The sequence below is a fragment of the Hyperoodon ampullatus genome, assembly GCF_949752795.1.
Source record: "Hyperoodon ampullatus genome assembly, chromosome: 3".
Lineage (NCBI taxonomy): Eukaryota > Metazoa > Chordata > Mammalia > Artiodactyla > Ziphiidae > Hyperoodon > Hyperoodon ampullatus.
Window position 1 is genome coordinate 86,795,503 of NC_136916.1, and position 17,414 is coordinate 86,812,916.

Sequence of the window (17,414 nt, forward strand, 5' to 3'; positions counted from 1 at the left end):
CCATTCCAACAGTAAAGTCATGAAATAAGAATCTTTTCAATATTCCGTTAACCCTCCCATTTTCCTTCATCAAACACAGGGACTTTGACCAAGAAGAAAAAATTCTGGCAGAAGAATTCTGAAAAACAGTGCTGACACTGGACTACAGCAATAACACAGCCTTCTGTTTTTCCTCTCCTCTCCCTCTTTTTCTTTTTAAAAAAATTTTCAGAGTAATTATACCCAAATTACAAGTCATGTAATTTTTACAATACTCATCTGAGACAGGCAGAACAGGTATTACTGTCCATATTTTTCAGCTGAGAAAACTAAAGCAGGCAAAGAGGGACTGCACAAGGAACTAGCCTATAACACAGGTTCTTTGACTGCAGGTACAAAATTTTCTCCTACTGAGGGGAAGAAAAAATGGGCATAAGTCTAGACAGGAAAACCAGAGATCTTCAGCCTCAGGAGCCACCTTGGAGATTCACTAGGCGAAGGGCCATTATGGCCAGAAGGGAATATTTAGAGATGAAGTCATCTAATCACAGTCATTTTACAAAAGGGAAATCTGGCTTGCCCTAGGCAGCTAGAAAATGTGAAAAGAGTCTTGGATTGACAGGCAGGAGACCTGAGTTCTGGCCTCATTGTGCCACTAAGTTTCAGACCAACCCACTTAGCCATCAACCTACAGACATTTGCAATTGGATGTCCCACAAACATTTCAAACTCAAGTCCAAAATTCTTTCCTCTTCCTCACCCATCCCCCACCTCCTCCATCTCCTGGGATGATCATCTCAATAAACGGCCCAGGGCAGGATCCTGGGAATCATCCCTCTCCTTCATCTCTCATGTACCCTCAGTTATACCAAATTCTGCTACAAATTTTCAGATCCACCACCTCCTCCTCCTTTCCATTTCTTGTGCCACTGTCTCAGTTCAGACCCTCACTATCCCTGCCTGGGTTAGGTTACTACTGTTGTCCAACAGGTCTCCTGGCTTCTACTCTTGCCCTGTTTCAATCCATCTGCCACCCCGCCTGCCATCACAGAGAGCTTTCTAAAACAAAATTGTCTGTCACTGTGCTTTCCATCACCAACTAGACGAAGCCTAAAATTCCAAGCAGGATACCCCAATCTATTTGTGATTTGGCCTCTGCCTTCTTCTCTCACTTCATCTATCATCACTCATAACTTCAGCCAAGCCCAAGTTTTGCAGTTCCTCCAATGTCACCTTTGGCTTTGACACTAATGGTTCATTCTTCCTGGAAGTCTCCGACCCTTCTCCTACCCATTGCCTGGCTAAAATTAACTCAGCCTTCTAGAATCAGCTTAGGTTGAAATTGTTCCTGGCACTCCTTTAAAATGTCCCTTTGATACTCTCATAGCATCTTGTGCAAACAAAAGGGTCACTACTCACCCTGAACTGTTTGCTCACACATCTATGTCCTTCACTAAACCATGAGCTGTGGGATGGCAGGGACAGCATCCTATTCAGTGTTTGGTATTGAATATTCATCCAACAAATATTTGAGGACCAACTTTAAGCCAAATGTTGTAATGGATACAGCAGTGACCAAAGCAAAGGTACACCTTTCTATCAAGTGGGAATCTACATCATAAATAAACGATGAGATAAATAAGTAAGAGTGAAAAGTGCTGTGCAGAGAATTAAATCATGTGATATGAAAGTGACTGAGTGGCTACTTTAGATTAGTTATGTCAGTAAGTTCCCTCGGGACTTCCCTGGTGGCGCAGCGGTTGAGAATGCACCTGCAAATGCAGGGGCCACGGGTTTGAGCCCTGGTCCAGGATGATCCCACATGCTGTGGAGCAACTAAGCCTGTGTGCCACAACTACTGTGCCTGCGCTCTAGAGCCCGCGAGCCACAGCTACTGAATCTATGTGCCACAATTACTGAAGCCCGCGCACCTAGAGCCCGAGTTCCGCAACAAGAGAAGCCACCGCAATGAGAAGCCCACGCACCACAACGAAGAGTAACCCCCGCTCACGGCAACTAGAGAAAGCCCACACGCAGCAACGAAGACCCAATGCAGCCAAAAATAAATAAATTAATTAACTAAAAAAGTAAATAAATAAGTTCCCTCTGAGGAAGTGACATTTAAGCTGATAAGTGAATGCCAGCGTGCCAGGTATTCAGAGAGAGGAGCGTTCCAGCAGGGAGGACTACCAGTACAAAGGCCGGAAGAACTGAAGGCGGCCCATGTGGCTTGAAGCGAGCGTGGGAAAACAGTGAAGATGGGGTCAGAGAAGCAGGCACGGACCATGTTGTATAAACTTTGTCTTCCAGAGTAGAGTGTTCCGTTTTTTGTTTTTTGTTTTAATAAATTCATTTATTTATGGCTGTGTTGGGTCTTTGTTGCAGTGGCAGCCTTCTCATTGCGGTGGCTTCTCTTGTTGCAGAGCACGGGCTTTAGGCGCGTGGGCTTCAGTAGCTCCATGGCATGTGGGATCTTCTGGGACCAGGGCTCGAACCCCTGTCTTCTGCATTGGCAGGTGGATTCTTAACCACTGGGACACCAGGGAAGTCCCAGAGTAGAGCTTTGATTTTATTCTAAGTGTGGTTGGGAGTGACATGATCTGATTTACATTTTCAAAATGATCTCTCCAGGACAGCTGTGTGGATAATGGGCTGTGGGGAGTGGAAACGGAAACCAGTTTGGAGGAGAGAAGCAACGGTGGTCTGGGGGTGGTCATTGCGGTTTAGGACAATGTGGGCGTTTTGGGGACATACGTGTGAGAGAGCCTAGGACTGTTGATGAGCTGGTGAATTAAGACTCAGAGCATGTAGGTTTTTGGCTCGAGCACCTGGGTAGTTGGTGGGGAACGGAACAGGCGCTCCGCCGATTCTAGGAAGAAGGAGGCCTTGAAAAAGTCCCTTCGCCTGCCCGGACCGGGAAACAGTTCAGGTCTCGAAGCTGGAAAGAGACACGCCCAGGCCCGCTGCCGGTGCCCGCCAGCGCCGGGAGCCTGAGAGAGCCCGGCGGGCGGCGCGCGCGGACCCGGCGTCCAAGTGCCCCGTGGGGGTTTCCGCGGCCTCCGGGCGGGGCCGGAAGAGGAAGTCGGTGCTGCAGTGGCGGCTCCAGCAGCCGCGGCGGCCCCAGCCCAACCCCGCCGCCCGACCCTGTCCGGCCCAGCCACCGAAGCAGCGCCGTGAGGGGATCCGGAGCCCGCCCCGCCTCGCGCCGCGCCGCCGGGCGCTCACCAGGCAGTCTGATGGGGCTGCAGCAACCGCTGACCCCCGCCGCCGCCGCCCTGCTGTGGGGCTTCCTGCTCCCTCTGGTAAGGGGGACGGGCGGGCGCTCGGGCCTCCCCGGGGCGGGGCCGCCGCCGCCGCCGCCGCCGCCGCCGCCGCCGCCGCCGCCGCCGCCGCCGCCGCCGCCGCCGCCGCCGCCGCCGCCGCCGCCGCCGCCGCCGCCGCCGCCGCCGCCGCCGCCGCCTCCCCACCCCGCCCGGGCTCCCTGCCGGCCTGCCCTCTCCCGCGCCTACGCGGCCTGCTCTGTGTTTTTTATTTCATCCCCATCCCTGTCCCACTACTCCCTTTCGGTCCAGCCCCCATTCCCGTCCTTTGTAGTCCCGGTACCTACCCCCGAGAAAGCTACCTGCCGAGCCCCTAATACGACTCGGACTTTGGTGCTTCTCCTCTATAGTTTCACTGTTCCAGGCGTTTTGAATTGACCTCTGAATTTTATTGTCCAGCCTTTCTTACCGCTGCTTAACCCGCACTCCCCCAACCCCAACTCCGAAAGAAGGAAAAAACGTATACCCGATTCCTGGATTAAAGTTTAGCGGTTCAAGGACTGCGCTTTAGTTTAATTTGCTCTCATACAGATTTTTTTCTTCCTCCTCTGTAGTTTCTGCTTCGCCTTAGGGCTCATTTGATTCCATTCTGGGGCTTTCTGGTAACAGTAATAATTTAAAATAATTTTTTAAAGAACACACCAAAGTGTAATTCTTATAGTGGGTTTTAGTGGGTTTCAATTCTCTGCCTAGTTTAAAGGGGAGGAGAGCCGAGATTAAGTAACAGTAACAAATATGTGTACACAAGTTTGTTTTCGTAATTAGAGAAAAGTAATAATGTCTTAAAATTCAACACCAAGCAGAAGCTTCAGTGAATGGGTGGTAAGGACGCCAGTGTTCAGTGTTTCAGTTTGTTTCTTGTAAATTTCACTTAGGGAGTTTCAGGTTGGAAACTTTTATGAGCTTTATACAGAATTGGTATGGTGGTGTATGCCTGTCTAGTTCTTTCCATTAGAATGTGTAACTTCTCTGAAAGAGTATATTTTGCTTACTCTCCAGTTTAAAGGATTACTACCAGTGAATATATTCAATATGAAAGTGTTTTTAACATTTATTGAGAAACCAAACTCAAAGCCTGAAGTGGTTAAGTGCCTTCGTTGTATTCATAACTCTGCTAGGCAGCATTAGGAAGAATGTATCTAAAAATTGCTTGAGGTGGGTCGGGGGGAGGAGTAGGATATAAAGAGAATAGCAAAGTGGCAGTGTTGGTCTGAATCTTTGAGGTGGTGTTTACCTTGTTCAGACGTGTCCAAAAGATAATTCAGGTAATATGTAAATACACATAAAACTATAACCTAGGTATGAAATTTTTTGAGTGTTTTTGCACCCATTTTCATTTGAACTTCTTAAGCTAATTGTAAGAATATATACATGTGTGTATAAATTCCCACCTGTCCTTTCTCAACACAGATTAATAATTAACCTAATAATACATCAATTGCTCATAAACTCATATTGAAATTCTTAAGAAAAGCTCTGAAGCCTCTCACTAGAAAAATGGAAGCAAAATTTTCATGTAATTTCAAGTGCTTCACAAGTCTAAAGTTTGTCCGTGTTCTAAATTGTAGCTAGAGTGTCTCTCCCATATTCTAGATTTTATTCTTTTTATATTGCACATATATATTTTGTCATATTTCACCATGTTGATCTTGAGTTCTATATTCCCCGGTTGTGGGGTTGTTATGAGGACTCAGTAACATTCTTTCAATCCACAAATATTTAGTGTGTTATCTCTTATATGCCAGGAGCTGTGCTGGTAACTGTGAATACACTGACAAGATGTTTCGAAATTGGGAAGATCTTTTTCAGTGCTAACTAGTATTATTGATGTTCTATTTCTTAGTGATTTCTCAGTGGATTTTTTTCTTCTCCACTCTTTCTTCCTTTAAATTCCTGAAAGGGTCTCTTTCTCATTCCTTTCCTTTTCTGAGGAACTCAAATAAATCTGGTATCCTTTTTCTCAGCAGGAGCTCTCTCTTTCCTTCTGTTTACTAGATACCTAGTTCCTTTCCTCCACTATTTTAAGTTTTTTGTTATTTTAACCATTTTCTCCCTGAAGCCCTGTTTACTCCTCTTCCCTACTCTTACAGCCCTAGGTGACCTCTCTGGGTTCACTTGAATGAATGATGCCAGCTTAATCATTTCATTTCTTCTTTCTGGTCTCTGGAAGCTGGCCCTACTGAGCCTCTTTCCCCTTGGTCATGTTAGAAAAAGGTCATCATGGGCTTCCCTGGTGGCGTAGTGGTTAAGAATCCGCCTGCCAGTGCAGGGGACAAGGATTCGAGCCCTGGCCTGGGAAGATCCCACATGCCGCAGAGCAACTAAACCTGTGCACCACAACTACTGAGCCTGCACTCTAGAGCCCGTGAGCCTCAACTACTGAGCCCGTGTGCTGCAACTACTGAAGCCTGTGCACCTAGAGCCCATGCTCCGCAACAAGAGAAACCACTGCAATGAGAAACCCTCACACCGCAACGAAGAGTAACCCCCACTCACCGCAACTAGAGAAAGCCCACGTGCAGCAACGAAGACCCAATGCAGCCAAATATTAAAAAACAAAAAGGGTCATCATCCTCATCTAGAAGCAGCATTTCATTTCCAGAAAGTGTCACATCCTTGTAGAAGAGGCAGAGTATTTAGCATTGGAAAGCCCCTTCAACATCATGTAGCCTACCCTACTCTGTTTGTCCTCAGCACATCAGAGTGACTTTACCGTGTATCTTGAACACAAGCTACAGCACATCTGGCTGTTTTAATGACTTCTAAACCCATTAAACATTTAAGTCTAGACATGAAAAGAGTGCCTGGCAGGTAATTAATTCTCTCTTGGCTTTGCCATATTTCCATATCACACTTGTCCTTCCCTAGTCCAACTCCCACCGCTAGCCCCAACTGTTAGACCTTTATTTTAGTGTTATTTGGGCCCAGTCACAGGGTTCTGTTTCAAAGAGAATGAGTGAAATTTAGCCTGGATCTGTTTTCTAAAATTGCTTCAAAGTTCTCTGAAGAATCCTGAGTCTTTCTCATAATGTTTTTTATAAGTTGTATTCATGTTTTCATTACTTCCAAGAATTCAAAGTGTCATATAGCCACATCTTGAGCTTATGAAAATGAAGTGGTAATCAGAATCCCCAACAGAAAAATCTCTTACTGAAATCTGCATTCCTTTGGATACTACACCAACTCAAAGAGTCTTCTTTAATTCCTTCTCTTCTGCCCTCCTCCCTCAACCTCCTGGGGAAACTAGTTGTGTTCTGCTACCAACCTATCAGAGACATGCTGTGCTACTGTACTATAGACTGAATCGTGTCCTCCCAAAATCCATATCTTGAAGCACTAACCCCCAGTATTGATGGTATTTGGAGATGGGGCCTTTGGGAGATATTGATAATTAGGTTTAGATGAGGTCAGAGAGTAGGTCCCTTGTGATGGGATTGGTGCCCTTATGAGAAAAGACAGCAGAGAGCTTGCTCTCCCTGCCCCTCTCCCTCTCCCTATCATATTTTCTTATGGCAGCCCAAGCTGACTAAGATTTTGGTACCAGGAGTGGGGTTCTGTGGTAACAAATACCTAAACATGTGGAAGCAGCTTTGTAACTGGGTAATGGGTAGAGGCTAGAAATATGAACATTAAAGGTGATTCTGGTGAGAACGCAGATGGAGATGAGGAACATTTTATTGGAAACTAGAGGAAAGGCAATTCTTGGCATAAAATGGTAAAGAACTTGGCTGAACTATGTTCTAGTGTTGTGTGGAAGGATTGTAAGCAGTGAAATCAAATATTTAGCTGAGGAGATTTCTAAGCAAAGCGTTGGTGGAGCAGCTTGGTTCTTTCTAACTGCTTTTAGTGAAATGCAAACGGGAGAGAGGAATTGAAGAAGGAATTGTTAAGCAAAAAGGAACCAGAATTTGAAGATTTGGAAAATTCTCAGCCTATCCATGTTGCAAAAAAAAACAAAACGAGAGAAAGTTTGTTCTGGAAAGAACGCTAAGAGTGTGGCTGAACAATCACTTGATAAGTAGCTTATGGGATTCTGTGAGCAAAAACACTGCCACTTTTAACTCTGGGGGAAGTAACTGCTTTTAGTGAAAAGCAAAGGGGAGAGAGGAATTGAAGAAGGAATTGTTAAGCTAAAAGGAACCAGAATTTGAAGATTTGGAAAATTCTCAGCCTATCCATGTTGCAAAAAAAAAAAAGAGAGAGAAAGTTTGTTCTGGAAAGAACGCTAAGAGTATGGCTGAACAATCACTTGATAAGTAGCTTATGGGATTCTATGAGCAAAAACACTGCCACTTTTAACTCCGGGGGAAGGAGACAGGATGAAATGAAGAAAGGCTGTTGGACCTTTTGGATCTGACAGGATGGGATGATAGAGCTATTTGGCTGTGAACGTGCATTATTCTTCAAGAAGAGGGAGAAATGACCCCCAAAGGTGATTCAGAGATCATCAGGGCCACAACTTCAGTTTCAACGAGCCTTTTGGCCTCTACCAGGAGCCTTGGGGGTGGTATCCCACAGAGCCAAAGGCTACCCCACAGAGCCATGGGGGTGACACTTCCTCCTCAGTGGGCCTGGAAAGTGGGACATAGAGCCAAAAAGGATACTTCTTGAGCCTTAAGATCTATGTCTTACTAGGTTTTGGACTTCACTGGGTCCCCTCATCCCTTTCTTCCTTCTGATTTCTTCTTTTGGAATGGGAATGTCTATCCTATACCTGTCCCACCATTATATTTTGGAAGCACATAACTTGTCTGATCTTACAGGTTCACAGCTGGAGAGGAATCTTAACCTCATGAAGAATCTTGCGTCTCACCCATATCAGATTTAGATGATATTTAGATGAGCTTTTGGACTTTTTAGAGTTGACGCTGGAATGAATTAAGACTTTTAGGGCTGTGGGATGGAATGAATATAAATATTTTGCATGTGAGAAGGATATGAATTTTGGCAGCCAGGGGAGAAATGCTGTGGACTGAATTGTGTGCCTCTAAATTCTCATGTTGAAGCCCTAACTCCCAGTGTGATGGTACTTGGAGATTGATTGGGCCTTTGAGGATAAGTAGGTTTAGATGAGGTTATCAGGGTGGGGCCCTTACAATGGGATTATTGCCTTGCTCTCTCTCCCCCCGCCCCACACAACCATGTGAGGACACAGTGAAAAGGTGGCCATCTATAAGCCAGGAAGAGAGCCCTTACCAGAACTGGACCATGCTGGCACATTGAAACTTCTAGGCTCCAGGCTGTGAAAAATAAATTTCTATTGTTTAAACCACCTAGTCTGTGGTACATGTCTAAGCCCAAGCTTAGACATGCTGGTTATGTCACATTCCTCCTTTAACTGTCAGATTCTTCACAATCAGAGCTGTCTCTGTGGATTCTGCATCCCATTGTCCAATTTTTAAGTCACTAATTGCTGTGTTATCTCCTTCCCAAAATACAACACCTAAACATACATCTCCTTAGAATCTCAAAATGATCCTGAGAGAAGTTTCAGGAAGATTACAGTTTGTCCTAGACCAGATAGAAAGTCATGAAAAAGAGGACTAGAACCCAGAGTTTCTAGACATTTGTTTATACTTTTCCACTAACTGGGTTTTTTTTGGGGGGGGGATCAAAAATAGATCACAAGACTGATTGGATAAATTTGTGAATTTATTTTCATGAAAAAAAGGTTTAAAGATAGAAGTCATGTTTATTATATATTTAATAATTTGTCTTTGTTAAAAATTTACCTGAAATTGGATCTGTTTACAGAACTCTAGACCATAAAGTCTCCAGGTATGGACTCTTACCCCAAGATACTAAATTTGTTTTCAAAAATTTTATTGCCTTTAGGCCAGAATTTGCCAAATGTTACCATGTCTTATGGTCTTAAATCAACTCTGATTTACCCGCCTGACCTTTTAGGCATTTGAGTTTATGAATTCTAGTGTAAATCGTAAATTCTATAATAGTTAAGTAGAAAGATTACTTAAGGAAACCCAGGGAAAAGGCTGGATCTAGGTAACATAAGAATATAGGCCCCATGAAGGAGAAGCTACCTGACTCATTCTGTGCTGTCTCCCTTAGCACCTCATAGTTTGCAGAGTACTGAATGAATGAATGGTTACCTTGTCTCTTCCCTCCACCCGAGTACATCTTAGCCTGTTACATGTCCCCAGATTCTCCAAGTGTAAGGAATGATCCTGGGAATCTACTTTCCCCATGTCCCACAAACTCCTCTGATTCTCTATAAATCCCTGTTTGGTGCCCTAGCTCCCACTGAGCCACTAATTAAGTAATTAAGATTTCACTTAATCTCTGAGGGTCTGAGTCTAGTCAGTTTCAGTGCATGGTTTCCATAAACCTTGAATATTGGAAGTAGGAGTAGAAAGAACATAGATTGTCTTGATTATATAACTTATTAGTGAGGAAAGAGGCATAGAAAATATAATAGTGAATAGTGAATCAGGAAGTTATTTAGACCTGGCTTTGGAACATGTGTCATTCAGACATATAACCCCAATTCTGCCTTTCCTGTAGAGGCTGTTTTCAACTCTTAATGTATTGCTATTGACTTAAAACTCAATCTGTGTAAAGAGAAAGATGTTTGTAAAGAAAAGGATACCTCCTACATTGCTATGATATAAGGGTAATGGGTAGATGACTATTACTCTTTGGCATTTAGCACTCAGTGATTACATTTTAACTTTTTATCTTCTGGTTTAGAAATAAAGATTTTTTTTATTTGCTAGTTCTCATTTTAAATAAATTCTGTTTATTAGCAAAACTTGCCCCAAACCCCCAGCCCTCATATTCGGTATCTAAAGATAGGGGAGTAGTTTAATTTGTAGATTTTATGAAGAAAGATTGTAGGGGGGGTTAATTGGAGAGAGAGTTCATCATATTCACACATTGTTTCTTGAAACCAAAGGATTAAGTATATCTAATGGATAATAATACGAATAATGTGAACCATGTTTAATTGACAGACTGTGGAGGTGGGTGGGGAAGCTGGGACCCAGTGATACAAATGTTGAAGAGTTTTGTGTGAACTTATGGGTGAAATGGGAGAACTGCTGGCCAATACATGAACGTTGGCTATACCAGCATACTGCAGGTACAGTGTGACTTTCACCTCTTAAGAAAATTCCTGGGAGAACCCCAGTAATGTCTGGAAATCCGATGAGTTTCACTGCTATTCACGATGAAGTCTATAACCATGTACTCTGCAGACCAACATCAGAGCATCACTTGGAAGCTTGTTAGAAATGTATAATCATGGGCTCCTCCTAAGACCTGCTGGTTCAGAATCTGATTTTAACAGAACATTAAATTCAAGAAGCACTGATCTATAATAAAGGGTAAGAAATTGTCGCCCAGATTACTCACCATAATCTCTAAGAAAAAAGAAGAACCGTGCTTGACTAATCTTTTAAGGCTTTTAAAGGGAATTAAATATATACATGGGTAAAAGTTAGCGTTGTATTAGTTAGAGCTCCATCGTGATCAGGTGAAAATGGGCCAAGATACAGAGTCCTGGCAGACCCAAATTATGGCGTGGATTCAGGGTAGGGGGTAGTATATTAGATAAATTTTTAGCTAAATAATTTTTATTTTCAAAAGGAATGTGTGAAGACTTAAATTTGGAAAGTAGATCCAATGCTGGTAGATACCTTTTGAAGGAGAAAGAAGAGTAGAAGGCAAACTAAACCTGTGAAACAAAGTCACAGAAGAATCGAACTGTGCTATTAGCTTGGACAGGAGTAGAAAGGTCTGTTTCCTAGGTTAATATTGGGCTGGTGAGTCAGCATCAGGAGGCGGTTTGAACAGAGGCCAGGAATACAAATGCCCATGCTTGGGACTACCAAGAGACTGGAGTATAAAGCATAGATATAGCCTCAAGAGACAGGGACGTGAAGGTCAGTGCAACACTGACTCAGTGTAAGTACACTGATGAAATACAGCTCCTTATATATGTCCCATTGTTTAAGGTCTGATTGGTTTGGGAAAATGAGGAAATAGGACACCTGCAAGGATGTGAGTATAGTGTACTCCATTACAGTTGAGGTGTTTTTAGACTTTGAGTTATCATTTGGCACTTATCATACCAAAAATTATTTAGGAGAAAAATGATCAAAAGAATAGGCGACTCTGACATTAAGATAGACTTAAACATGGATTTAAAAAGATGATATGGAATAAGACTGAAGTCAAGTGATCTGGGTAAAGTAAATTTGGAAATGTTCACAAACAACGGGCATCCGATGAATTTTTATGTGAGGTATATTTGAATCAGAAAAACAGGAAGTACTACTTCACACTGTGGGCTAGTAAACTTGCTTCCCTTGCATGTGAGGATCAAGCAAGATGCGGAATATAAAGACACGGGTGTGAGGTTGATGATTTGATGACCATGAAGAACACTTGATTCCACCGCCGGTGGTTGTAGGAACTGCCATTAAGAGGCAGGATTTGGGGTGAGCAGTAAGGAGCACTTGTCATAGGAAGGGAATTCCATGAAACTCTAGAGTCCTAGAAGTGGGGGTACTTGGAAGAGTATAAGGAAAGGAGTTAGAGTTTGGGATGTTTAGGGTGTGGAAGGAACTAATTGGGTATTAGAGGAATTTGAGTGGTGGTAGGAGACCCATGCCCAGAATCACAGCAGAGAGGGAGTTAACAGCTAATGCAGAGATATATATGACCAATATTAAAACTGGAGGGTGATGATTGGGTACTAAGGGGTGCTGGCGGATCTAGCTGCATAAGGGAACTTGAAGTGATAGCAGAGCTGAAAGACTGCTGGTCTGGGTTTTAGAGAGCTCAATTCTAATGTGGCCCCTGAGACTTCATTTTGATCATTTTGGACCTGTTTGAGCTGTGAAATGAAGGGACTAGATTATATTATCCCTAAATCCCTTCAAGCTCTTGATACTAAGCTTTTTACTAAGAGACGATTTTCATTATTGGTTGAAAATATAAACAGATTTATTTTTTAAGGGTTGAGTAAAGTCATAGAAGAACAGACCACAGTTGATTACAAAGGAAAATTCAGATGTCTTGAAGCATGTTTCTAACTTGAAAAATGTAAAGGAAGATATCCTGTCCTTCCACCATAGGGTCTTTGTCAGATGATCTAATACTAGCATGGGTAGACCACAAGTCTCTCCTGATTTGGTACTTGTAATGTTTGAAGGGACACTTGAGCTTCAGGCCTCTGTGCTTCCCAACCTAACTGGCCCACAGTGATGTGGTTTCTACTACAGTTGGCCCTTGAACAACATGGGTTTAAACTGCGCAGGTCCACTTATACTTGGATTTTTTTCAATACATATACTTTGTTTATGATCTACAGTTTGTTGAATTTGTGTGGAATCAAATCTACGGGATTTGAGCATACCTGGATTGTGTTATCTGTCCTGGAACCAGTCTCCCTCAGATACCGAGGGATGACTGTGCTCTTGTTCCTGTATAGCTTTTGCTGCTCAAGGTTGGGCCCATAGAGCAGCAGCAGCAGGATCCCCTGGGAGCTTGTTAGACATGCAGAATCCCACATTCCACCCAGGCCAACTGAATCAAAATCTCCATTTTAATATGATCACTAAGTGATTTGTATGCATGTTAAATCTTGAGAAGCACTGCTCCTATAGCTATAGTACTCACACCTTAACAAGCATCAAAATCTCCATAAGGCCTTGTTAAAAATAAACTTCTCAGAGTTTCTGATTCAGTAGGTCTGGAATAGGGTCCAAGAATTTGCATTTCCAACACCCTAAGAACTACTAAAGCTTTTACTAGAGACTGACTTAAATCACATTCTGTTTGTGATTGTCTTTTTCAGGAAGACTATAATTTCTTGTTTAGTGTTTCTTGGTGGGGGCAGCTTTATTGAGATATATTACATATACCATAAAATTCACCCATTTAAAGTGTACAATTCAGTGGCTTTTAGTATATTTACAGATATGTACAACCATTACTATCGTCAATTTTAAAACATCTACATCACCTCAAAAAGAAACGAAGTAGCTAGAGCACAGAGGATTTTTAGGGCAATAAAACTACTTCATGCTCCATATGATACTGTAATGGTGTATACATGTCATTACATATTTGTCAAAACCTATAGAATGTAAAACACCAGGAGAAACCCTAAATGTAAACTGTGGACTTTGGGTGGTAATGAATTGTCAGTGTAGGTTCATAGATGCTAACATATGTTAATAATGGAGGTTGGAGGGAGGCTATGCGTGTGTGTGGTAAGGGAATATGTAGGAACACTGTACTTCATGCTCAGTTTTGCTGTGACCCTAAAGGTGATCTAAAACATAAAGTCTATTTAAAAAAAAGAAAGAAACCTCATATTCTGTAGCTATCACCCCCATCCCCACATCCTACCAAACCCTAAGCAACCACTAATCATCTTGTATTTCTTTTCCATGATGCAAGTACTTGGCAAGGTGCTAGATGCATTATTAATAATAATAGTTACCATTTATTAAGAGCTTAATATGTGTAAACATTTGCATCATCTAACTTAATCATCATGACAGCTCTGTGAGGTCTGGACATTTTTTGTCATCTCAAAGCTGAGGAGGGAATCCCCTGGAGGTCCAGTGGTTAGGACTCCGAGCTTTTACTGCCAGGGCCCAGGTTTAATTCCTGGTTGGGGAACTAAGATCCCGCAAGCCTCGAGGCGGGGCCAAAAACAAAAAACAGAAAAACCAAGATGTTGACACTTAAACAATTTAAATGACTTGTAACATAGCCAATAAATGGTGAAACTGCCATTCTGTCCCAGGTCTCTAATTCCAGAACATACGATATCTATTGTTGATAAACTGAATTTTCAAAGCTATATAATCTCTATGAGAAATTTTACTAAGATGTTAAAATGTAGTGGAAATGCTTAAGTTATTTGGATATGTTAGCTTGCTCATGAAATTTGCTGCATGTTGCACATCCAATACGAACTATTCTACAATTATGTATGGTTATACTTTCCTCTCTCATACTAATCTTCCACTAAAATTTGTGTTTTGCCTCAGTAATTCCCATATCAATGAATTTTGCTTATATCAATGATAAATTTTCTACCACCATAGAAAAGACTGTAATCTGTCTATAGCAATAAATGTTACTCATAGTTGGATATCTTTGTACTTCCTTGTACTTTTAAGCTTTTTAAAAAATCCCTTAGCTTTTGTAATTATAAAAGTAACACTGACTATTATACAGTTGTGTAAAAGGAGGTAGTGTATATGTATCAATATGGAAAATCTAACATATAAAATTTAAATTTTATGGCTTAAAGACTTAAATATAAGACATGACACCATAATACTCTTAGAAGAGAACATAGGCAAAACATTCTCTGACATAAATCATACCGGTGTTTTCTTTGGTCAGTCTCCCAGGGCAATAGAAATAAAAGCAAAAATAAACAAATGAGACCTAAACAAACTTACAAGCTTTTGTACAGCAAAGGAAATCATAAACAAAATGAAAAGACAAACCTACAGACTGGGAGAAAGTATTTGCAAATGAGGCAACCCACAAGGGCTTAATTTCCAAAATATTCAAACAGCTCATACAAGGCAACAACAAAAGAACAACCCAATTGAAAAATGGGCAAATGAGCTAAATAGACATTTCTCCAAAAAGACATACAGGGCTTCCCTGGTGGCGTAGTGGTTGAAAATCCGCCTGCCGATTCAGAGGACACGGGTTTGCGCCCCAGTCCGGGAAGATCCCACATGCCGTGGAGTGGCTGGGCCTGTGAGCCATGGCCGCTGAGCCTGCGCGTCCGGAGCCTGTGCTCCGCAACGGGAGAGGCCACAAGAATGAGAGGCCCCCGTACCACAAAAAACAAAACAAAAACAAAACAAAAAGACATACAGATGGCCAACAGGCACATGAAAAGATGTTCAACATCGCTAATTATTAGAGAAATACAAATCAAAACTATAATTATGGGCTTCCCTGGTGGCGCAGTGGTTGAGAGTCTGCCTGCCGATGCAGGGGACACGGGTTCGTGCCCCGGTCTGGGAAGATCCCACATGCCGCGGAGTGGCTGGGCCCGTGAGCCATGGCCGCTGAGCCTGTGCGTCCAGAGCCTGTGCTCCACAACAGTGAGAGGCCCATGTACTGCAAAAAAAAAAAAAAAAAAAAAAAACTATAATGAGGTACCACCTCACACCAGTCAGAATGGCCAGCATTGAAAAGTCTACAAATAACAAGTACTGGAGAGGGTGTGGAGAAAAGTAAACCCTCCTACACTGTTGGTGGGAATGTAAATTGATGCAGCCACTATGGAAAACAGTATGGAGGTTCCTCAAAAAGCTAAAAATAGAGTTGCCATATGATCCTGCAATCCCACTCCTGGGCGTATATCCAGAGAAAACTATAATTCAAGAAGATACATGCACCCCAGTGTTCATAGCAGCACTATTTACAGTAGCAGAGACATAGAAGCAGCCTAAATGTCCATCGACAGATGAATGGATAAAGAAGATGTGGTACATATATACAATGGAATACTACTCAGCCATAAAAAAGAAAGAAAGGATGCCATTTGCAGCAACATGGATGGACCTAGAGATTATCATACTAAGTGAAGTAAGTCAGAAAGAGACAAATACCATATGATATCACTTACATGTGGAATCTAAAATATGACACGAACTTATCTATGAAACAGAAACAGACTCACAGACATAGAGAACAGACTTGTGGTTGCCAAGGGGGAGGGGCGTGGGGGAGGGAAGGATTGGGAGTTTGGGATTAGCAGATGCAAACTATTATATATAGGATGGACTACAAGGACCTATTGTATAGCACAGGGAACTATATTCAATATCCTGTAATAAACCATAATGGAAAAGAATATATATATGACCGAATCACTTTGCTATACAGTAGAAGCTAACATTGTAAATCGGTTATACTTAAAAGAAATAAACTTTAAAAAGTAAAATTTTAGAAAAGCTACACAGTGGTATATATAGTATGATCCCATATGTGTAAAACAGACAACAATGTATATATTTGAGATCTATCTATCTATCTATCTATCTAACTATCGGGTTGGCCAAAAGGTTCATTCGGTTTTTCCATAAGATGGCTCTGGTAGGGCTTAGTTGTCTTTAACTTCATTCGAAGCAATTTTGTTAGACTGTAATGTGACAGCTGTCATATCAGCGTGCATTAAAAAAAAATCAAAATTGGTGAATTTTTGTATAGCCATTATTAAATTGAAGATGGAAGAAAAAAGCAACGTTTTCAGCATATTATGCTTTATTATTTCAAGAAAGGTAAAAATGCAACTGAAATGCAAAAAGAGAGTTGTGCAGTGTATGGAGAAGGTTCTGTGACTGATAGAAAGTGTCAAAAGTGGTTTGCAAAGTTTCATGCTGGAGATTTCTCACTGGATGATGCTCCATGGTCAGGTAGACCAGTTGAAGTTGATAGCGATCAAACTGAGACATTAATTGAGAACAATCAACGTTATACCGTGCAGGAGATAGCTGGCATACTCAAAATATCCAAGTCAAACGTTGAAAATCATTTGCAATAGCTTGGTTATGTTAATCACTTTGAAGTTTGGGTTCCACATAAGTTAAGTGAGAAAAACCTCCTTGACCATATTTCCTCACGGGATTCTCTACTGAAACGTAACGAAGTTTCTGTTTTTAAGACAAATTGTAATGGGTGATGAAAAGTGAATGCTGTACAATAATGTGGTATAGATGAGATTGTGGGGCAAGTGAAATGAACCACCACCAACCACACCAAAGGCCGGTCTTCAACCAAAGAAGGTGATGTTGTGTATATGGTGGGATTGGAAGGGAGTCCTCTATGATGAGCTCTTTCCAGAAAACCAAATGATTAATCCCAACAAGTACTTCTCCCAATTAGACCAACTGAAAGCAGCACTTGATGAAAAGTGTCCAGAATCAGTCAAGAGAAGATGCATAATCTTCCATCAGGGTAACACAAGACCTCATGTTTCTTTGATGACCAGGCAAAAATTGTACAGCTTGGCTGGGAAGTTCTGATTGATCCGCCATATTCACCAGACATTGCACCTTTGGATTTCCATTTATTTTGGTCTTTACAAAATTCTCTTAATGGAAA

The 17,414-nt window shown here is 42.0% G+C and overlaps 1 protein-coding gene across 1 annotated transcript in view; it reads left to right on the forward strand.

The window, feature by feature from the left end:
- Positions 1–3,215: 3,215 nt before the first annotated feature.
- SPPL2A (signal peptide peptidase like 2A) overlaps positions 3,216–17,414 on the forward strand; it is a gene marked incomplete at its 5' end in the record, with an annotated part of 49,860 nt that continues 35,661 nt past the window's right edge. The window contains one exon of the mRNA XM_079701228.1: positions 3,216–3,281. Coding sequence (XP_079557354.1) covers positions 3,216–3,281 — 66 coding nt within the window. The remainder of the gene's footprint in view (positions 3,282–17,414) is intronic.